Source organism: Amblyomma mixtum, chromosome 9, assembly GCF_055824585.1.
Source record: "Amblyomma mixtum isolate Tamu chromosome 9, ASM5582458v1, whole genome shotgun sequence".
Classification (NCBI taxonomy): domain Eukaryota; kingdom Metazoa; phylum Arthropoda; class Arachnida; order Ixodida; family Ixodidae; genus Amblyomma; species Amblyomma mixtum.
The window spans coordinates 114639436-114663722 of NC_143020.1; the positions used below are offsets into that span (position 1 = coordinate 114639436).

General features: G+C 46.0%; 1 protein-coding gene across 1 annotated transcript; it reads left to right on the forward strand.

Moving 5' to 3' along the window:
- The first annotated feature begins 222 nt into the window (after positions 1 to 222).
- Positions 223 to 16439, forward strand: PpD3 (protein phosphatase D3). The gene is made up of 13 exons (XM_089561537.1): positions 223 to 657; positions 780 to 949; positions 1986 to 2057; positions 2132 to 2279; positions 3705 to 3826; positions 4240 to 4305; positions 4416 to 4514; positions 4611 to 4716; positions 4810 to 4870; positions 5688 to 5769; positions 7839 to 8146; positions 11675 to 11756; positions 16132 to 16439. Exons 1-13 carry the CDS (start codon positions 519 to 521, stop codon positions 16183 to 16185), a joined length of 1509 nt encoding a protein of 502 aa, XP_089417663.1. The 5' UTR covers positions 223 to 518; the 3' UTR covers positions 16186 to 16439.
- The last annotated feature ends 7848 nt before the right edge of the window (positions 16440 to 24287 follow it).

Here is a 24287-nt window from a genome sequence, read left to right on the forward strand (position 1 = left end):
CTCTTAATCTTTTGCCTACGCCTACAGTGAAATATAAAATACTACCCGCTTGTAGCGCACGACAGCAGCAGTGTGTGCAGCAGGTGTAAAAGAACTGGGAAGTCACAAATTGCCGAGGCGCCGAACTCAAGAGTCAAGTGTAACGTAGCAAGATCGTTACACAATGCACTTACAAATCTTGCACACTACAAACTACAAACCCTGCTTCCGATTTGGCCGTGAAGTGTGAACGGCCGAGCCAAAGTGCATTCAAATTCTCGCGGGATGAGAGAGGAAAAATAGATTTCGTTTTTTGCGCAGTCACGTAAGACATCTTTTGTACGTTTTTTCTTTAAACAAGAATATTACCAATTCTTTTTTTTTCGTAATTTTTTTATAAATTAATAAACACAGTATACAAAATAGGCGTCTACAGGGCTATTTTTTTCGTATTATTCAGCGGCTTCAGTTACTTTGCGATCAATTATTGATCCGGGAATACGAAAGTGCGTCTCGGCCGATGTCAGATTGCGTCGAACATGGCGGCGATATTGGAGGCTTCTGGCGGCTCCGATACAGAATGTTTGGTGAGGAATGAATCGTACGCGCACCAGTGTTCGCCCGAGAAGGAAGAGCTCGCCGCCAAGTACAAGGAGCAAGCCAATGACCACTTCAAAAGTAAGTGTTAGCTGTGTCCGGAGCCGCCCGAGCGAGCACATGGACATGCCGGCTGCGGCGCTGGTCGGCGTGCGCGCTGGCTGTGCCTCTGATCTCCGTGTCGTGTGCGGTTGCCTTCGCAGAGCAAGAGTTCAACGCTGCCATCGAGCTGTATTCCAAAGCGATCGAGGTGGATCCCTACAAGGCGGTGTACTATGGCAACCGCAGCTTCGCGTACCTCAAGACGGAGTGCTTCGGCTACGCGTTGTCGGATGCCTCCAAGGCTATCGAGCTGGACAGGACTTATGTGAAGGTGCGCCGCTTGCTACGGCAACCTGTGCGTCGATCGCCTCGATCGCGCTTGTGCGAGCCGATTCGGCTGTTCGCTGCTGTGCCGAGGTTTGATCTTGTCAGTGCCGCACAGTCTACGAGACTAGCGGCGTTTCTTCGATTTTGCCTTGCGCCGCCGCTTTCTCGAAGGGTTCGCAGAGCATTTGCTGGCCACTCATGTTGTACGCTGGCTTTTATACGCCTGTCGTAGACGGATTGCTGTGACCTAAACCTAAAGGGATCCCGCGTGAATCGGTGACATTAAAAAAATCAGCGTGAGATCAGCCAGCTTCAGTGGTCATTCAATGTAGCATGAAAAATGGCACGCCGTCTAGGCCTGCGCAGCTGATGCGTGCTTATTGAAGTCGCCTGAAGTGCAGTTCCCATTCGTTGATTGTCGTAATGGTAAACTGCCGTCAGGTTTTGGTGCAACTGGGCTTCTCTGTTCGCTGGCAGAACCACTTGCTGGTAGGATTTTCGTTTTCCCGTAGGTAAACATTTGCGGAGATAGTGCTGGACTTGCATCAGTGTTTGTTCCTGCCCTCACTGATCTACTGCAGCCAGAGTTACTCTCATAACTGATTGTATGATCATTAATGGAACCACTGAAAAGAATAGGGCTATTGTTACCTCCTTATTATAATGACATCAGTTGTGTATTTACCAGCTCTAAGACGATGCCCTATAGGTCGCCAGCAATTCAGCAATTCAAGAAATAAAACACCATGCACTCGCCGAAGAATGAAGAAAAACGACGCCATTAGACTGGAGTAGTGCACATCATCTCTTGCAAAGACTGTGATGTGCCACACATTGGTAAGTCAGACTACTTCAGAAGAAGAACGAACCTGCAAAAATTAATGGTTTTCCTTGTTTCTTGGTGAATGCATGTTTCATTTCTTGAATCGCCATGCTTCCCCCTCTCCAGGCAAGATTCTGTTGAACCCTCGATTAAATGACATAGCCGTACTGTAGTGTTAGATTGCAGTGACATCGTTGCTACAATTTGGGCCCTGCAGGGTTACTACAGGCGAGCAGCAGCATACATGTCACTGGGGAAGTTCAAGCAAGCACTCAAGGACTTTGAAGCGGTAAGTGGTGACTGAGAAGACAACAGGAATAGCTGCAACTGTCCAAAGGCACAAACGCAGTCACTTTGGTGCAGGTGACGAAAGCACGGCCCAACGACCGAGACGCCAATGCAAAGTACAGCGAGTGCCTCAAGGTGGTCCGGCGGATGGCCTTTGAGCGGGCCATAGCCGTGGACGACTCCAAGAAATCGGTGGCCGACAGCATTGACATTGATGCCATGTGTAAGTCATAGGCAGCCGTGGGAGTTGCCAGACTGCTGCAGTGAGATCTTGTATCTCTGTGGCCTATTTCAACTATGGTGGCTTCTGCACTAGAACTAGAATGGTGCACTGCATGCATTTGCACCACAGTAACAGTGTTTTCAATTGGTGTGCCCCTAGATCTCTTGTCAGAGTAGATATCCAAAACTGTGGAGAAAGAGAATAAACATTTATTATGTAAAAGGAGACCGGAGCAGATTGGGGGGGGAAGGGTCCTCAGTCCATGACTCCAGTAGCTTCCGCTGACACTTTGGTGGTAGCGACTAGTGCCTCCTGGTTTCCAGGGTGCCGCTAGCCAGTGTCACCTCCCATGACTCGAGCACCATGTCGGGCTGCTTTAAGTGGTGGTGGGTTCTGGTCCGAGACGAAGGTGGTTTGAGCAGGTGTGAGAATCTTCAACTGTGTAGAAGATTGTGATGGAGAGGAGTCCTGCTCAGATGGGAAAGAACTGCCATCTTTGTTTTCCTTAGAGTAGTGTGGTGCAGTGTGCTGACAAGCCGCACTGGGTACTAATGTTGTATGCTGTTAACCTGGAATGAAACATGATTAGAGTAAAATGCGAATGCTCTTTACTGCTCTTTGCTAGAGTCTGTTATGTGGCACTTAATGTTGAAACAAGTAGCATATCAGTTGTGAAAACATGTGAAATTAAGAACAGGAAGAGATCTTTGTTCTAGCTTCTAAGTGAACATTTGGAACTGCAACCAGTACACCTTCACTGTGAGACCTGGTCCCATATTCTGACTTCTCTGCCTGCAAGAATTCATACCCAGTAGCAGGTTCTGGCTGGTTAGACATACAGACATTGTTGCAGTTCTGTCGCGATGAAAAGTTCAAGGGAGCCATCTATACTTGTTCCACTCGCACTAGAAAGCTGCACTATGTTGTGCATATGTAAGTGATTATTTTATGAACGCAATGCATCATAAAAGAGTTGTGTCCCAGAAATATATAGAAGTTCTTGTCATTTATGAGAAATAGCAAGCAACTAAAACCACCACTCACAGCCACAGCTCTTGAGAAGATGTGGGGACATTGCAGCGCCTTACTAGCTTCTCTGACATATTGAAATGAAAAAACAATTGTTCAGAGGTAGTGACTTGCCTTTTATGACATTGCAGAACTGTTACGTACTGTTCAGTCTCTGGGGCTGCAGTCTCAGTTATAAGATTGTGCTGAGTATGTCCAGGAGTCAGTGAAAGCCATGGCAGCTGAACTGCCAAATTTGCCTTTGCTGTTTGGGCCAATCAGTGTACACTGCTGGCAATCAGTCCCTGCAGGAACCTAAATATGAATGTAGGCCTGATTCCAAACACGGCGTTCAGTGCTTCAGGTTTGGCACACTAGCACTTCCAGCCGTTGGTAACCGCTACGTGTGGCACACAGGCATTGAAGACGACTACCGAGGGCCTCAGCTGCAGGACGGCCGGGTGACCCTGGAGTTCATGAAGGAGCTGATGGAAACCTTCAAGGCAGGCCGCAAGCTGCACCGGAAGTACGCCTACAAGGTGGGTAGCTATGCTGTGTCGCAACAGCTGCCTGCTCGATCTGTCGGATGTGACGGCTAATATTTGTGCTATATAGCCGTACATTTTCCGATACATTCACGTTGTAGCTTTACAGTGCTCAGAAATTGTTTTATATATGGGATAATTCAAACTAAACGAGTTCCATATAATCCGGTTCGACTGTATTTCTATGTCCTTTCCACACATAACCAGCTGTACGCATCATTATGTTGTGTCATTCCTCTACATATCTTCTTGCATTTGTGCTGATCTCCAGAAGCAGTGCCTACTTAAATGTAAATCATTGCACTGTTCTAGTGCTTTGCTTCATAGGTCAGCCGCCTGAAGTGTGTCTTTGCCTTCTTGTGGCTTGCTTGGTAACCTTGGTGGTGAATGGGGCTTTGTTACTACAGATGCTGGTCGACGCCAAGGCACTGTTCCAGCCACTGCCAAGTCTCGTAGACATTCACGTGCCATCGGTAATGTTGCCACTTTTGCACAAACTCATGTGCAAACTCATGTGCAAACTCATGTGCAAACTCATGCGCAAACTCATGCGGAAACTCATCAGCAACCTTCTCGGGTGCAGGACTGCAAGTTTACGATCTGCGGAGACATTCATGGCCAGTTTTTTGACCTGATGAACATCTTCGAGCTCAACGGACTGCCATCCGAGACCAACCCTTATGTATCCTCTGGCGCCTAACATGACGGGAATTATCCCTAGCTTTGTTTTGCGACTGTCATTTCTAATGCATTGGACCCTTGACTTGTGTTTGGCCAGCTGTTCAATGGGGACTTCGTGGACCGGGGTTCATTTTCAGTGGAATGCATCTTCACTCTCCTTGGCTTCAAGCTGCTGTATCCAAATCACATGTACATGTCACGAGGTAAGGAACCAGTGAAAAGAAACGGAACCACCTCATTCTGTGTGTCAAAACATGACACCATGTATGAACTTTTTGACTGCCTATGCTGTGCAGGGAATCACGAGAGCCAAACCATGAACCAGATGTATGGCTTCGAAGGGGAGGTCAAGGCCAAGTATCCTTTACACCCAAGCTCTGTCGTCAATACACTTTCATGTTGATGGATTGTGGTTGTGATAGCATGTGGTTGAGCAGATATCTCATATCTTGAATGAATTTTTGTATTCTAATTTCTGGTCAGGTGGATCAGACTGTGGGTGAAAAGGTCACGTGACGAATTGCACGTTAGTCTCCTGGCAGCTGCACACATGCACACAGCGGACTGCAATAGCAAGCATACCGGACATTTCTGTGACCTACCACCCTCATACTGCACTCTAGCATTGCTGCATTACTGCTGGTCCTGAACCTAGGACGTTTCTTTTTGCATTGGTGGTGTTCACAGTGATGGGACAGGTGCGGTTGATGCAGCTGGTAAAATTTGAAGTTGAATTCTCCGTATCTCCTAATCCGAGCCTGCGTAGGTAGAAAGAGCATTTAAAGAAAGAAATCATTGCATATATGCCACACCTGTCCACCTTTTACTTATGGCAATGGTGTCAACTGATAAACCAGTACAGTAAGTCTGTGCGGTTAGGTCGCAGGGTCGGAGGTGTTAAATCACTTCAGAGGACATTGAATGGAAAACTTGACTGTTAACCCAGCCTTCCTGATCGGCGTCCTGTCCTCCCTTTAGGTGTAGCTTCTTTTTGATCAAGAGTTGAGGTTTGTAGTTTTGTGAAGGGTGTGATGCAGCTAACCTGCCCCGAGCACCTGCACCATTGGCTGTAGAGGTACAGGAAAAGGGCTCAAGAGATTGGTTGCCACTAAATGCAGCGTGCACTTTGGTAGCCTTGTGACACGGGAGGTCTCCTTAACCCACATCTGCTTAGGTACACACCCAAGATGGCTGAACTGTTCACAGAGGTCTTCAACTGGCTTCCTCTGGCCCACCTTATCAACGAACGAGTTTTGGTGCGTACTTGTGGTTCTTTAGTTGAAAGAGGGCTGTGATTTTCCCTGTTGGGCTTAGTCATAGGCTGTTTGGTCAACTCTACCTTCTCGCCAGTCATAATTTACAGTAGTCTAGAGTGGTGTGGAAATTGTTTGCAAGGACCAGGTCTCTGTATCTACTGACTTGTGTCAATCAGAGAAACGAGCCCGTTTTCAAATCAACCGCACAGTTCCCCCACCACCCTCTCCACGGTAGAGGACTTGTTTCTTCGGTGGGTGCAAGATGGCGCCACAGGTACCATTGTTGCAAAGCATTTCGGTTTTGGTTCGCCGTCGCCCTAGACAATAGAGATTTCCAAATAATTCTGACCAAATCAGGCAAGCACCCCACCTGAATGTAGTATATAACAAAACTGACTATCAAATGCAACCTCTGTGCAAAGATTGAACCCGAACAAACCTGCGGTTAGGCTGAGAGAATTTTTTTCGATTTTCTCTGATGCAATAGTCAATAGACGAAAAGAAGATGGAATGCCGAGACATTTCATTGAAGTCATTCTGCTACTTTGTGCTGTGATGAACATATCTGAGTTAAGGTTCATGCTCCATTTGTACGTAAGACAAGGGTTCTTAAACTGAATTTCGCTGCTTTCTGGGTTCCTCTGTTTCACCGTACAGCTGTTTGAATTGAATTTGAGCATTTCTTCGGCTGCCTTGTGTCTGCATGCTCCTTTTTACATGCATGTCAGGGATGCAAAATGTTTGGGCATACAAAGTAGTGACCTCTTGTGCATAAAGAGTCAACGCAATCGATGAGTAGAATGGGCTACTCTGAGCAACTCAAGCAAGTTTCATGACCTAATATGGCGTGTAGGGCTCACAAATGAACCACGAAAGTAATGGTTCCTTCCTTACTTGGACTCTTCTGTTGCTGTCATTCTGGCATAACGGAAATGGCTTTTAGGAAAGTGACACGAGCTCCACAGTTTATGGGACAACATCACTAACAAGGTGCCAAACTAATACCCCTGTCACACAGGCAAGTTTAGTGACACTTTCACGAAGTGCACTTCTCCAGAACGAGTGACACTTTCGGGGCGTGCTGCTACACGGAAAAATAAAGTGTAATTCGGAATTGATGGTGGTGACGATGGCTTTTCAAGTAAGGCACAAAAAATATTACTTTTAGCGCTTCAAAGCTTTAATGTACACTTAATGTACAGTAGATTCCAAACTGCAAGCAATTTTTTATGATTATCAAGGAGCTTTGTGCAATATTGGCGATTACAAAAAACTTGAAAAAAGGCTTCGCAAGACGAGACAAGCCAGGAGCAGTACTTCACTTTTTGAAGCATCATGGCGACCCACGGCGATAACGTTTGTGCACATCTGACACAATATGATTGGCAAAAAGTGGTGGCGACATACATGTGCAAATAAGTTTACATGAACAAGAGGGGAAAAAAAATTATCTGCGTTCAATAAAACGCCACTTTTATTACCGACGTTGTATTCTAATTTCGAAACGCTGCTACCGAGGCTATACACTTCGCCCCTCGGGAAAAGTGAAGTGAGTTCCCCAAACTCACTTCTTGCCGAGTGCGTTCAGCGGCGAGTGTCATTAAAGTTCATTGTGTGACATGATGCGAATGACACTACAGGCGAGTGTCACTCGTTGAAAATGACACTAAACTTGCTCGTCTGACAGGGGTATAACTCCTAGACATTGCTTATTATTGACAAAAAGGTATTTCATGGCCACTTTAAGCTCTGTATTGCTGGGTATGCTTTCGAAGAGAGCACATACTGCACTAGTCTTTCAGGGCAGTCTTCTTGTTTTGTGATCACCACTACTCTAGCTTTGCATATTCCAACGGGCTCATTCTAGCAACCTGTACTTCTATACGAAGCTTTAGGCTCTCCATTACAGCAGCCTTGCCCTTCTCTCTGTATGATGGTTGTGCAAGACTTTCGTGCAACAAAGCAAAGCATTCGTGCAACAAAGCAGCACAGATGTGACATCACTTGCGTGCTGGCACCCGGATGTGGGCAGTTGTGGACACCGCGGTGATACCGTCCCCCCCATGCAGGTGATGCACGGCGGTCTCTTTTCGGACGACAACGTAACCCTGGACGACATCCGCAAGACGCCCCGCAACCGGCAGCCCCCGGAGGAGGGCATCATGTGCGAGCTGCTCTGGTCGGACCCCCAGCCCCAGGACGGCCGTTCCCCCAGCAAGCGGGGCGTGGGCATCCACTTTGGGCCCGACGTGACGCGGAGGTTCCTGCAGCGCAACAACCTCGACTATGTCGTGCGCAGCCACGAAGTCAAGGCCGACGGCTACGAGGTGGCCCACCAGGGGAAATGCATCACCGTCTTCTCCGCGCCAAACTACTGGTCAGTGCGCAGGCCAGAAGCACATTGCTGAGGAGGGGTGTACGAATTAAGGGACCCTGGTCTTTGAAAAAAAAATTTTATTAATGAAGTCACAGTTATGAAATTTCCAGGCCACATGTAGTTTTGTGCGCTGATTCTGGATATGTCATTTAATTTCGTGTAAAACAATTCCTTGAGCACTTGTGCAATTTTTATGCAAGTATTTTGGGAAGAGTTTTGCAGAAAATTTGCTGTGGGAAACTCGCTGAAATTCATGCCATTGGGTTCTCTTGACACCGAGGAATGCAATAAGGGTAAAATTTTCATCCTGGCTATTATAGAAGGCGCCCTTGAACTTGAAGCGCCGTAGCTCACACACCGACAGAAGAAAAATAAAAACCTGCAAAACAGCGGCAGATGGCAGAACAACCCTTGGACCCATAACCACACGCACGCGCGTCATGATCCGGCGAATGCGGAGCGACCGCGCCACTCAGCAAAGAGAGAGGGGTGGGATGGCAGTCGCTCCGTACTCTTCAATACACGTACCAAAACAGTAAGGGGCGAAAATACGAACTTGTAGACAGATTCAACAGATGGTGTGGCTAGTCCAAGAGCGTCAGCTTTGCGCTCAAGCGCGAAATTTTGAATGCACGATAGAGAACGTACCGGTACGTCAGTGACACTGTGGGGGGGAAGCGCGAAAACGTACCGGTACGTCCATGACAGTGAAAGGGTTAATATCACAGGCACACCACAACTTTTTTAGAGCCCCTTTAAAAACTCCAGCCACTCGATTCAAACTCATGACGGCAAGTCCGAAAAGAACTCTGTGATCACTCTTTGGGTGTGAATGATGATATAGCCTAGCCTCAGGGATTTGCATGTTAAACTGCAGCTTAGGTAAAAAAAGCAGCGGGTGATGTTGATACCTGTTGTAATGGGAACGACCGGCAGCCATTCACGCGGTGCGACGAAGAGGTGAACGAAGTGCTGTGCTGGTTCCCAAGTGACTCCTGGGTGTGCGCCTGCCGTGGCGCGTCTTCGATCAACGGCCTCCGACCTGAGCTTCAAAGACGCACCTGTACACTGTATTTAATTTTCTTTTCCCACATTTTCGCTTATAAACGCCCCTTCTTCAATGAAAGTAGTGTTTTTGTTATTAGAACACTGTAAAAAAGATGACTTAAATTTTTCCTTAGTGTACCTTTGAGAACTAAGGACAGCTCCATCCAATTTTCGCTCTTGGTAAAAATTAGTTGCCTGGGTCTTTGTGGCTGTGTTGATGTTTATTTGGCTGCAACAGACACATTTATTGCCGAGAAAAATTGCGTTTAAAACTGCAATATTTTTTTCGAGTTTAAAACTCGTGATGTCAGGACCAAAAAAGACTGTGATCACCGGATCGCACTGTGATTGCAATAGCACTGCAGCCTAGCCTTAGGGATCTGCAAGAGAAACCCACCTTGACGTCACCGCAGATAACCTGCGAAAATAGGGAGGCCTGGTTAACTTCTTGGCCTTGTCTAGCTTATGAAGGCTCCATTTTCAGCGTAAGTAACGTTGTTTTTTTTTTGTTTCAGTATACATTGCCTTGCTGAGTCACTTTCAGGATAAATCGTTAGGCATGATCAACGACTTAGACAAGCAAAGCAGAACAGTAGGTCTAGAAATTAACACACAGAAAACTAAAGTAATGTTCAGTGATCTCTAAAGAAATTGAAATCCAGGGCTTGACGGAAACCCGTCTGATCGGGTATGTTCACGATGGATGTTCGTCAAGTGCCGACCAGTCGTTCTAAAAAATGACGTTTCGCTACGGGGGCCTTGTTCACAACTTATGAAGGCTCTGTCACAAGGCCCCTGTAGTGAGGCCGAAATGGGATCTTTTAGAGAGATTGGTCGGCCCTTGAAGAATTTCCGTCGTAAGGAAATTAGTAGGTTACAAATGGTAGCGAGGTGCTGGAAGGGGTGAGGGAATAAGTCTGCTTAGGGCAGATAGTGACCGCTGTTCTGGATCACGAGAGTGAAATAACAAGAAGAATAAGAATTACTCTCAGATCATGAATGGGCAGGGGAGAGCCCCCATTGAAATTGTAGGGGTCGGAGGCAACTTGCACTTGCACCTTGCCGCCATGGCCACTCATCTGTTGACTTTCGGGTCGCATTTTCGATCTTTGGAAGTGGCGATTGCAGAGACGTCATAGAAATTACATCGCAGCAGATCATTTTTTGAAGGTGCTTCGAATCCGTTAGTGTTTCGGTACATCCATTTGTGGTTTTCCTGCAATTGCAGCCACCTTTTCTCTCGGAGAAACCATCGGCAGGGTTTGCCTAGTTTGATATTTCCCTTTAGTGTCCCTTTGATACAACTCCTTGGCAAAAAGTAATACCCCATACAAGAGATGAAAAATGTAATGGAATATGTTTTCAGGCACAAAAGCAACAAAAGGCAGTCCTAAAAGTAAAGGAACTAAGAAGTGGCATGGCATAAAAATATCTAACTTTTCATAACGTGATAATCTGTCAGTACTGGGCATGTTCAGGTTGTCCTTGGTGTCCTGTTTTGAAAGGCTGTCTCCATCCCAGAAAGAGAATTCTAATGAGGCAAAAGCCGAATTGATATGCTTAATATGTAATAGGTACTGTAAGTTGCGGTTTTGTTACCTGACAGTCGCGCACCCTTCCTCGTGTTTGCTTTTCCTCTAGAATTGCTTGCATGAACCTCCGTTGGCGTGTGGTTTGTCCAGCAGTAACCTGCATCCATGCATTGTGTGCAGAACTACTGGAATGGAAGGAGGGGGCATGGTTTATGCGGGGCTTGATTTTAGTGTGGCCTGTGGTTAAGGTGGGGATTTCACGTGCTCTCATTAAGGGGGGACACTGGTCTTAAAAAGAAAATTTTATTAATTTGGTCATAGTTATGAAATATTCAGGGCACATGTATTTTTGTGCGCTGATTCTAGATATGTCATTTGATTTCATGTAAAACAATTCCTTGAGCACTTATGCACTTTTTATGCAAGTATTTTGCAGAGAGTTTTGAAGAAAATTTGCTGTGGGAAACTCGCTGAAATGTATGCCATTGGGTTCTCTTGACTCCAAGGAATACAATAAGGGTAAAATTGTCTTCCTGCCTATCATAGAACTTGAGTTATAGGGTACTGAAGCTGCCACTTCAGACACAGGAACACACACTTTCCTTCTCATTTCTGAAGCGACAACTTCAAAACTCTATAACTTAAGTTCTATGATAGGCAGGAAGACAATTTCACCCTTATTGTATTCCTTGGTGTCAGGAGAACCCAATGGCATACATTTCAGCGAGTTTCCCGCAGCAAATTTTCTTCAAAACTCTCCACAATATACTAGCATAAAAAGTGGATAAGTGCTCAAGGAATTGTTTTACATGAAATTAAGTGACATATCTAGAATCAGCGCACAAAAGTACATGTGCCCTGAAAATTTCGTAACTGTGACTTCATTAATAAAATTTTTTTTTTCAAGACCAGTGTCCCCCCTTAATTTGCCCACATGCTTTCCCTGCAGTGACACAATGGGCAACAAGGGGGCCTTCATCACCATGACTGGTGGCGACCTGAAACCCAAGTTCACGACATACGAGGCTGTGGTGAGTTTCATAACACGTGGCACCATCTCCTGCGAAGTGTGCCATGTTAGCAATGCTGCACTAATATCTTTGATAGATTGTACTGAGATGAGGTTTGTGGTACAGTCAACCCCAGATATATCAAATTCAAAGGGGATTGCGAAATAGTTCAATTAATCAGTAATTCGATATATTAAAAATGGCAAAGATAAGGATATCTGTAAACCGGAAGCAAGAATAAGCTGCACCTATGCTAGAGATGTGCTTCTTGTAGTGACGTGCCCATCGACGTTCTGACACCACTCACAACACGTCTCTGGGCCTAGCCTTCCTGTATCGAAAGCGCAGCGAAAGGGTGCTTGGAAATATCCACTGCCTATGATAAGAGGTCCAATCCTGTTACCAGTGCACTGTGAATAGAATAATTACTTGTTAAAATTATGGCGCAGTTGGTTTCCTCAGCGCCTTCGGCAGCGGAGTGAGCGAAGTATGCCAGGCAAGGGCCGCCACTAGACTTTTGTCGGATAAGTTGGCTTCGCCGCATGACAAGTTGTGCACCGAAAGCTGCCTTTTCTGCGTGACAGCAGTGTCGCGTGGAAAATGAGCACTAGAGACTAAAGGCTACTCGCGCGGTTTTACAACACTAGTGGAGTCAGTGAGTGCCCGGGGCCGTGCAGCTAACCCATCTCGTCGCATGTAAAGTGACCGCGGGAACGCCGTTAACAGAGTTGCCACTTGCAAGAGTGTGGCATGCTTCGATATGTTGAATATTCTGGTGAATGGGAGTTCGACAAACGCGAACAGTGCTGTACTTTTTACGCTGGATTTTCAAGGCGATGTTCTGACTCTCCGATGTGAATGATATTTTGAGATATAAGGGTTCCGTATATCCGGGATCGACTGTATTAGGGAGCAGTTTATCTATGCCTTGTCTTATGCATGCTAGATTTGCTGAATATCAAAGTGTCAGCAGCTACTGAGAATATGCGGCTCCTGTCACACTTTGCCTAGCCACACCTCAGGCACATTTTCGTTCTCTGTTGCACTTTTAGAAGTGGACAGTGCGGAACGAAGCAACATAGACAGGAGGCCAGCGCTTGTCTCCTGTCTATGTAACTTTGTTCCGCACTGTCCACTTGCAAATGGATAACCAACGTGCCCAAGCTGCTATTCTGGTAGTCTGCTGCACAGTGAGTTTCGCTTTCCCGATGCCAGCGTCTTGCACATTTTCACACGAATGGTTGTCTCAGAACTCTCGACGTCAGCTGTGTGGTCAGCAGGTCTTTTAACATGAGAGGGTGGAAGGCCTCGTTCTCCAGAAAATCTGGTGTCCGCATTGTCGGCATCAACGTTGTGAGCGAAAAATCATGGGCGTGGCTCTAGCAGGTGGTCCCCAGAGAATAAACCAGGAGGCAGATGGGCTAGCTAAGTCACGTGACTTTGTGACATCATCGCAACCTGCCCACCGTGGCAGGTGGTAGTTAAATTAATGATTGGTCGCTCAGGAAGAGCAACCTCTGCCACACAAGGCCCACCGCTGGGAGCACCTGCCACTGCAGGGCAGTGGAGCATCGCTAAACAACGGCACCACAGCGCCAGGAGGGGTATGAGGACTGCCAGGGATCTATGAATGTAAAGTAGAGAGTGATCTTCTGCATATATGGAAATTAACCCATTACGCTATCGCGTCATACCCTTAAGGCGGGGCTTAAGTGCCCCCTCCAATTTTTTTATCACGCACATGGAACCGTCTCATACAGATTTGGGTTAACTGTGACAGTCATTAGGGAGTTTTAGAATAGGGGCCCCAAGCTTTGGGGGCCCCAAGAAGTTTGGGGCGTCGAAGTGCGCATGCGCAGAACGCAAACCCCGCCCTGCGTCTTGGGTTAACGTTAGCGGCGAACGCTATTTCGCCAAAATAGCGTGCGCCCCAACGCTGCTCTACGTTCAGGCAACATGGCGGCGCCCGTCGAAGCGGGGCCTCTCACTACACCACCGATTCGTTGTTGTCGCTGCGCTGTGCCCCACGTTCACGGCAAACGAAAGGCACACGAAGCTATCGCTTTGTCTGATGATGCCCTCACCACAAAGTTTTAGCGATATTCACCCCAGATTTTCAGATTGCTTCTGTGTTTACATTGCTGCTAGGCTTAGCGAGTATGCGTCGTTTGACGTCGGAGAGCGCGCGAGGTTCAAACAGGCGTGAGCCCCAATGCCGCTCTACGTGCAGGCAACATGGCGGCGCCCGTCGAAGCGGGGCCTCCCATTTCACCACCGATTCGTTGTCGCCGCTACTCTGTGTATTAAGTTCATGGCAAACAAAAGGCACACGAAGCTATCGCTTTGTCTGATGATGCCCTCACCACAAAGTTTTAGCGATGAAATGCCCTATATTTTCAGAGTGCTTCTGTGTTTACAAAGCTGCTAGGCTTAGCGAGTATGCGTCGTTTGGTTGCTGTAGAGATGACTTGGTGGGACGTTCGAATGGAGTTTCCCGCCTCAGTAAAAACACACACTTATAATTTTTACTCTTAAATCGTGTGTCTGCAATAATAACAGTTTCTGACAAAGAAATGAACGAATATTTTGAAATCTTTTTAAGAGTATCTTTTTGGTTTGCCGTAGTGGCGCTGCAGTCGATAAACGCAAGCCTGGCCCCGCTGCGTAGGGGAGACCCCTATTCTAAAACTCACTGGCGCACTCGTACGTAGCGCTGGGGCCCGCTATTTCCTTGGGGCCCCCAAGCGTTGGGGCCCCCTATTCTAAAACTCCCCATTGTATCACCAGAGATGTGCAGATGGAGGGCAGAAACTCTTGGTGAGGTAAGCCATAGATCGGACCATCACCAGACTTGGGCAGTTGTTTTTCCACTTGAGCTAGTCAGTACAACTGGATGGCTCGCAGATGGGTGTGCTTGATTCAAGCTGTTTCTAAGTTTGGCCTTGCCTATCCATGTGTTGATTCTTTTGGTAAACATCATTGCGTAGTCAAATAGTGATCTGTGGATCAGAGCCTCATTCAAGGGTAATAGTCTTTTTTTTTTTTCTACACAGACTAGACAGAGGTGTATGCACCCTGTATGGTGCACAGCTGAGCTCGTACAAATTTTTATTGGAATTATTCTGTTGTTATAAGTCTACTTCACCTTTGTGGTCTTCCTTAAATACACTGAATTGTATTTTTATTTATTTATTCATTTTTTTTTATTAATTGATTGAGGACAGCACAGCGTACCGTGGAAAAGGAAATGATCGCGATAGCCTTTAGAGACACAGAGAAAGCAGTGCAGAATAGGGAAGAAACTTAATCGTATTCTAACCAAACGAACAGGAGGATGCGTAATGCGGCGAACAGGTAGCCAGTGGTGTGTGATGAGATGGGATAAGCGGGCAAAGGCTCAGGTGTACAGGAACAGGGTAATTAGGGTGCATCGGGAAACGCCTTTGCCCTGCAGGGGACACACTGTGGCTGGCAGTGACAAGATAATTTTTTTTGACTGCTTGATACCCGAGCAGCACAAGTAATATCGGAAATTGATATTGGCCCAATATTGGAGATTGATGGCTTCACACTGGTCCTGTGTAGGCCCAGTCTTTGCCAGCACATTTCCAATGTTGGGCCGATTAGGTGTGATGCTGGGGCTTTAGTTTGTTTGCTACATGCCAAAAGAGCTACTACTGGGGCTAGTTGGAAATAAATACTTGAAGGAATTGGTGAGCGCTAAAAAACAACGGCAAAAGGACGAACACACAGGAGGAAGCGCTTTCTAACAACTGTTTTAATCTCAAAAGGAACATGACTATATACACACATTTGACGTCTTATCATGCCCGGAAGAGGGAGGTACGCACGCGCTGACAAGAATAAAAATGAAGGAAAAAAAGGAAAACAGGTAAAAACTATGCGCGCTTACAACAGCCGAAGATTGCTATTCTTGAGATAGGTTAATTCAGTTCCCCCTAACATCACCGAAGGGAAGCTGACGCATTGCTTATCCGCTTTCGCAATGCACGTTGCTCCGGATAAGCAATGCTGCTCCCCTTCGGTGATGTTAGGGGGAACTGAATTAATCTATCTCAAGAATAGCAATCTTCGGCTGTTGTAAGCGGGCATAGTTTTTACCTGTTTTCCTTTTTTTCCTTCATTTTTATTCTTGTCAGCGCGTGCGTACCTCCCTCTTCCGTGCATGATAAGACGTCAAATGTGTGTATATAGTCATGTTTCTTTTGCGATTAAAACAGTTGTTAGAAAGCGCTTCGTCCAGTGTGTTCGTCCTTTTGCCATTGTTTTTTAGCGCTCACCAATTCCTTCAAGTTTGCTACATGCACACAACAGAGTTTGACTTGCTGTGGTCATGCAACCGTGCCCTGTCTTTACGCACATTTTCCGTCTCCAGCCCCATCCGAACATCAAGCCCATGGCCTATGCCAGCAGTTTGCTTGCCCTCTGAAGTGGGTGGACCACGTCTCTTCTTCCACGACTGCAAACATGGTGGCGCGTTGGCGCCCTCTGTTGGGACCCACTGCACGCAGATCTCCTCCCGCTGGTGTTTGGCACTGGCCTTCGACAGGCTGAAGCCTGCTGGCAGGCCCACACCACAATGGGATGGTCGTACCTGTCCCCAGTCATGATGCGGATGGCTTCCGCCTACCAGTTTGTACTAAAGAACTGCTGTTGAGAATACATGGTGTGCAACAGTTACAACACTTGTGCTCTTTCTGCCGGGAGTCCAATGGCACTTCCGTCACGCTCGTGCGCAATACTTATTCTTTCTTTTTTGCTTCTTTTGCACGCAGATATTAAAGTTTCGTTAAATATTTTACGTATTAGGGGATCGAATGGCACTCACTGCCCTTGTGCTCGTATGCAATACTTGTCCTTTCCTTTTTGCTTCTGTTGCACACAGATATTAGAGTTTTGTTAAATATTTTACATATTCGGGGATCACCCATAGAGGGCTGTTATAGGTTGTTTTCTGCGAGAACTCTATCTGATCCTTCACTGGTAATCTCCGTTCAGCTTCTATGGTTGTCATTGAGCTGGCCCAGTAGTATTCAAAATTACACTTAATGCACCCTTTTTGGGCATCTTTGCTATGTACAGGAATCTACACACAGAAGAGTCACCTAAAAATTTAAGTTGTGCACTTAGTACTGATCTGTTGATTTTCTTGGCACTCTACAGACTGTTTTCAGCGAGGGCCTGAAATTGCATCTGGGTCAGACATTGCAACAAGATCAGGTTAATATTGAGTAGTTTGTTGAAACTGTAATAGTCAACAAAGGGTGTACCATATTCAGAAAATTTTCCGTTAATTTTCTGCATTTTTATATTGAATGGTTTCCTAAATAGTGCAGTGTTAATTAAGTGCTGTTGGAAAGGCACGTATATAAAACAATAGTCGCTCATTAACCCTTAATCTGCCACTCCCGAGATAACTCGGGCTACCACATATGCACACCCCCTGCCTCTCCCGAGTTAACTCGTTTTGGCTCTTTAACTCACCCCCTGCCGCTCCTGACAATACTCGTGTAAAAAAAAAACTATGCAAACATGTAGCGCCATCTATAGAGAAACTCCGTAAATTCATAGATCTTGTAGGGTAAATTTTAAACAACAGATGGCGCGCATGTTTCCACATCCGAGTCACTTCGTTTTGGTCTGCGCACAGCAGCCATGAGGCTATGTGCCACACTTGTCCGCGCTTTGACGGACGAAGAAATTCAAAATTGCTTGTGAATTCGGAGTTCAATGATAATGAGAACGAGGAAGGCGCCCACCTAAGTGCCTTGTCGAGTGATGACAGCGATGAAGTCCCCCTGCCACCGAAAAATCCGCGTAAGAGGAGGAAATCCGACAGGCCAGATTGGTGCTGGAAGATTTGATTCATTACAACTAATATCTATAAGATTATCCTGAATAAACATGTCTACATGTCCTGCAGAGCATTTTAGTGCGTTACTAGCAAAAAATTTCCAGGAAACTAACATGCAAAAAAAACCCGGCAGGGTGTGTGCAGATGTGAGTAAAAAAACCTGGCAGTGAAAGGGTTAAGAGAGCCAGCGAACATTACTGCTAATACAACATCTTCTTTTGGTTAATATTTATGCTTATTACAACCTTCCAGTGGCACAGTTGCTGTACCAATTTTGTCTCTTGTTGACTACAGGCCTGTTGACTTTGTGACTGCACCATGCTTTAAACTAATGAGTGAGAAGTTGACCCTTTTATTACGGCTTTACTCACACCCTTCGATGTTGCCTTTCACATGAATGTTGCTGTTGATGTTGCGTGCACACTTGGAGTACTTTAAATGTACTAACGAAGCACAACTAACAGTCTAGCACTTGACTGCTGTGTTTTAATTTTTATTGTAACAGGATTCAAAAATAGGTGCAGCAATGATCTCCTGGCACCTTCTTGAGGGCAATTCAATCCTGCAGTCCATAATCTCCACTAGCATTGTACATTGCCCTGGTACACTGAACAGACAGCAAAGGCAGGTTTGTGTTTGTTCGTTTGTGAACAGGAGCTGGTGTCTGGTCTCTCTTGATCATGATCACTGCAGTTTAAACACATTTAGGTGTGTTTCCTTATAAGAGGGACACGCCTGTTTGGTGGGACTTTTAGTATTTCCTGCACTGACTCGACTTTTGACACTAGACATGGCATTATCATAAAAACTCTGGTGGGCAAATTTTGCATGGTATTTGTTTTGGTAAAAGTCACCCTCTTGACTCATTCATAATACTAGTGTTGTGAATGCTATCAGCCGGCATTACCAAATTGACATACGAGATATGCACAGCAATGGAGTAATGAAGGGTCTTTTCACTTTACAAACAAATAGCTGGACCAAATGAAAGCCATGGGTTGACCAAAGAAGAGTTCTGACTTGTGTAGCTTGTTGAGTTGAATTCGTCTTGGTTTTCCTTAAGTCTTTAATGCTGAAACATGATCGGTTATGCCCATTGGCACATGTTACAGGCACACCAGCATTACTCAAAACATTGCTGCGTGTTGTCTCTTACATTTTTGTAGATGTTTTGTGCTGTGGTTTTTCCAACTTGCACAAGAGCCATGTGAATTTCTTGCACATATTAGCAACAGTGTGTTCCATTAGCTGCTTATTTTGGTACTTAATGTATTTCTTATCCTGCATTAATCCTGATTTATTCATGAATTATCGTGGGTACATTGTTCTGTTAAGTGCAGTGGTGCTCAGGCTAGGATAAGGTGTGCAGTATTTTAAAATTCAGTAAATAATTGTCGAAGCGTGCTCAGGCTAGGATAAGGTTTGCAGTATTTCAAAAGTCAGTGATTGTCTCAGTACTCATCTGTTTTTCAAATGCAAATAAGTTGGTTTGCTTTTATTTAAGATAATGGTGTTGCAAGTAATGCACTTCTATTAGCTGAGGTCGCAACCATTAACTGTGCTTAAAATTGCAATAATTTGTTGCATTCAGTGAATGGAAATAAGGTGCTTCTAAGTTTGAGCCCATTATGGCAAATTACATTTTGTATTATCTACAGCAAATGCACTTCATGTTACAATTAAGCAACCTTTAATGATTTGTGTATGGGCCGTCAGTGGATACAGGTTTGACTGAAGGGTCACGATTAGACGTTCCGCGGATGTTGCTGAACATTAGCAATAAACATATTTGGAGAATACTGACAGTGCCTACAAGGTGGTTATGTATTATGCCATGTCCACCTATGAGGTATCAAACATGGCCACTGCACAAGACTTTGTTGCTATGCACTCATTGGATGCCTTTCGCAGCGGAGCTTAATATTTGTGACTTTTGGACCTATGAAATCCGCCATGTTGGGATTAAATTGCAGCAAAACAGAGTACCAGTAATGATATGTGTGTGTCTTGACACACGGTACACTGTGTCTAAGTTTATTGGTTAGTGTTGCATATTTTCTTCCGACAGCCGGGGCTATATCTTGATTTGTGTCGTGTCATCTTTCGTCTTGCTGTGGTCGTTTGTTTGCACTATTTTACTTTTAAGGTATGTACTAACAACTAACTTAGCATCAAGTTTTCGCGGTGCTGACACCTCTTGGGTGTACCAAAGGCTTTTTTTTTTTTTTTTTTCATATGAACAGTGTGTACGGAGGGACAAAAAGGAGACATATGTACAAGGATATTCCTTGGACATATGTCTATATGTTTTTCCTGTGTATGTCTTTTGTGCGCAATTCGTACCTACAAAAGGATGTTCCTGTATGTATTCCCTTTTGTCTCTTTCTAAGTAAGCGCTGTGCATCTCAAAACGGCATACCAACTCGCTCAAGCATCTGTTCTAATGTGTACGAAAGTATAAGCTGCTGCACGCGGAGTTTTGGGGTCTGACGTTAGGATCTCCTGGACCACTCGTTCGCTTGGCTGTGGTCCACCTGACGTAGCATTTGTGTTTCCTTTAACAATGTAAGCGGACGAGGTTTTTAAACAAGACCAGGTGGATTTCGTTAAGCCCGGAGTAGGGCTTCGTGACTGTTTTCTCCCTGGTTTGAGATTGCGATCGTTCCGTAATTCGGCCGTCAAAGAAGGTCGCCGTCTCTCAACATCAGCCGGGGCGCTATCGTCATCAATTAATCCGAACGAATCCAAGCCGTGTCCAATCCAATCCACGAAAGATGGCCGATCTCGCAGCGTCTTCGAAACAATCCGCGCCACGTAAGTTGCTACATTTCAGCGACGGCGTGCTCGAGGAGTGCAACTCCGAAGAAGAGGAACCAACCGCCGTAGCCCCGGCAGCGACCGTTGTGGATCCGGTAAGTACGACGGTGCTGTCGTGAGTTGTTGCCTGGCGGGGCAGCTGCAGAACTCTAGCGGCGGTGACTCGCAGAGGACTCTACCTTGGGCGCCGTTCTTGCTGCACTGGGCGCTGCAGCTGGGCACCCAGGCTCTGGCCGTGTGCGACTACCTGGGCGAGCACCTAGCCAACTGGTTCGGAATCACGGCGCCCAAGTACCGCTACGAAATCGAGCACGGGGGAGACGACGAAGACGACGAGGATCTGAAGCAGGAGCCCGGCTGGCAGAGGCCGGAGCTCGTCCAAGTCACGGCTCAGCAGCCGGCCCAACAGCAGGGTCCGCGCTACTGAGCACGGCGAGCCGGGGCCGGTGAGGGAGAAAGACGTCGCGCGAGATAACTGCACTCCGCCGCCACTTGCACGCGAAGGCGCACGCCGACGCCATCGAGAACGCACGCACCGTGATTGCACTCGCTTTGGGCGGCTGGTCTGAGCTTTCCGTGGGCCACGGTGTCAAGCGCGTGATGTCTACTCATTCCTGATGCCAGTCGATCAAGATTTAGACGTGTGTGAGTACGTATGCGTATCCGTTGTACAGACGCGAACGGTATAAAAGGGAACACGCTAGCCTGTGCCTGACTCATCCCGTGGTTCTACAGATAGAAGACGCACCGATGGGCACGCCCTGCGTCATATTTGCTTGTCGCATGCTGTGAAGCGGGATGTGATAGTCGCACTGAAGAGCTCTTTCGGCTTGTACTATTTTTTTTTTTTTAATTGGAGGCACTTTCTTGAAATTGCTACTGTTCTTAAAACCGTAGCCACGCCCCCCTTTTTAAGAGCAACAGTTTGTGCCTCCAACTTGCGGAACAGTCACGGGCGCGCGGTCGGCCCGCGTGCTCCCTTTTATATTTTTTGCAGCTGTACGTGTCTTTTGGGGTGATGCAAGCCTGTGCTGTATTTATCGTATTGGGGAGGAGGGGGTATGCTATGGGCACCAGGCTTACTGACTGATCTTCGAGACCTCTGTCCGTATTCGTTGAAACTCATGAAAGGAGTTGACGTAACTAAACAGTCTTGACGAGTGGCTGTAGTCACAATCTTTGTGATGTCAGTACTGCGCTGACACATTGCCAGCTGCCTTGGGCATTCCATTTATGTTCTCAGTCTGTTTTGACACATACATGCGTGCCTAATTCAAGGTTAATGTTGCACTTTGGCCGATACTCGTGCCAGATATTTATTCTTGCAGCCTTTTTGCTGTTTATGCTTAGCACACTTTGTTCATGCTGCCAATATCAGGGATGTAAATCTGCCAATAACTGCAAGCAAGAAAGGTGTTGCATGTGCAGCAATTTCACCTGTGTAACATGGACTGCACATTGTTTTCGCCTGTGCTTCGTAATAAAGAAAATCTCAACTGAATGTTTTTAGTCTGAAAAGGTTGCTGCGCACACAGTGGTCTTCTGGGTGGCATGTCTGCCTTGGCTTCACATAAACGCATGCAATGTATTATGTCAGAGTTCTGCAAAGACCTGGCGCTCGGCTGCTGACCCGAACAACGCAGGTTCGATCTCAGCCGCGGCAGTCGAATTTTGACAGAGGCAGAATTCTAGAGGTACGTGTACTGTGCGATGTTGGTGCACGTTAAAGAACCCCAGGTGGTCAATTTCCGGAGTCCTTCACTAAGGCGTCCCTCATAGCGTGAGTCGCTTTGGGACTTTAAACCCCCATAAACCGTATTGCTAACTTCCAAGGAAATTGTAAAAAGAAAGGCACAGCTGGGGTAATAGCAGAACAGATGGATTTGGAGCTGATTTCTGGGGTCATTCTGTGCTATCTATTGCAGCATTCCTGGCTATTGTCTTTTCTGTTTGCTGAGACATTCATTAGTATGTTGCCATGATCACTGGAGACTCCTGTTGTAAACGGTGTGGACTTGGTGCCCCTGGTGTAGTGTGTGTTTGAAATGCTTACAGGCAAAGACTATTAAGCATGGCTAGTTTCTTGAATGCTCTATCGTTACTATCAAACTGACGCAGAAGTGGCTTATTATGTATAAATAAAATGATTCTAATGTTAAACACAGAAAATAGAAAAATACATATAATGAGGACTTGGACAGAGTCAAATGCAAGAGAACTGTTGAGCTGTGTTGCGAGTACAGCACGATAAGAAAAGGAACAAGTGAAACAGTCATTGAAATAAATATTTGAAGGCTGTTTGTTAGCTTTTCTAGGCAAATGAATGGCTTTTAAGAGTTAAAAATGTTCTTCTGAAGCCGACATTTACTTTCACAAGCAGCCATCTTGTTCAGAGAAGTGCCTCGACACATTGTGTTTTACTGAGAAATGTGAAACAGTTTTTGGCAAGGCTAAACTAGGACTTGAGCAGCTATGTTAACAGGGGCTGGTTTATTTCATGGTACCTCTGATATACCAAGAACTGAAAGTGTGGCCATCTTTTTTTCTCAAAGAAGAGATTTGTCTTAGCGTTTGTTTTGGACCCGAGGAGCACTAGAATTGAAAGCCTAACTTTTGGCTTGCATTCGAATAGCCTATGGACTTCTCAGCACTGGCCTTTGCAACTATGAATGTCATGAAATTTCTTTCCATCACCCGAGGAAACCGCTGCTGCTAATTCTACAGCTTTCAGATTGGAGTGAATGTTTTGTACCAATATATTTAGCACTCAAGTCCTTTTCAAGCACTGAGCAGAATATTTTGCATTCATTCACAAACCATTTGTACTTCCAGTAGAGGCACCTGTAACCATTTCAGAAGAGCCGTGGGTAACTTGGGCCTCGCAATGTGCTAGTCAACCGATATCAATTCTTGGCGAACAGAAGCAATGGCATAATTGCTTGTCACTTAATTTCTAGTTGGTGTTTCATAGGAAACTCCACTTAAAGACCTTCTGCGCTGTATTCGTCACAAGTGTTATTCATAACCGAAGTGAGAAGCCCATGCTTTAATCTAAGTCAAGAGCTATGTGAGGTTTGCTCAGGTTTAGAGCAGTCTTTTTGTGAACTAGAAAACTCAGTGATGTGTGTGATGGGACATATGGCTTCAGCACTCCATTGCAGTTTTCGATCAGGATGTAGCCGTCATTGTTCTTTGTGCTTTCCCACCACCCAACTCATCAGTTGTAATGTTTGGTGCAGTTTGCGCACTTTTATATCATACATATTGGCAGGAAATATGCAACTTTAGTTGAGATTAGAAGGTTCTCTACAGTCTAACAGTGCATTCAGCAGCTTGCGTTGCATCTACCTTACCTGTGTCGTGGATCACCCATCAGCAAGACTGGTAGCATCCTCACCTGAAGAGGCAGCTAACACCCATATCAGTAGACCCATGTCACACAGCATTTATCAGCTGTGGCCCACAAGACATCCTCATGTGTGACTAGGCAACACTAGATGAGGCAACATTGGAGGAGGCACTCTTCAGTAATGACTGGACATGCCTGCCTGGGAATATACCTGGCGTGCTACTCCTGATGGGGTGATAAGATATGAATTGACACACACTCCCACAAAGGTTGTGCGGAAGGTTGTTTGCCGTACGCAGTCCTCACGTGTGCACACGTGCGATTTTACTAATAAATGATACATGTGCAGTCATAGTCCTGTCCACTATGACGATACATCTCGGGTGCAGGCTACTGTCTCTTACCCTAGCACAAGATAGCCCACATTTCACTTGTTTAGTAAGCAAATCTTCTGAAGACTACACAGGCTAGTTACCCCAAACAAATCGTATCCCAGCAGATGGCCACTTAG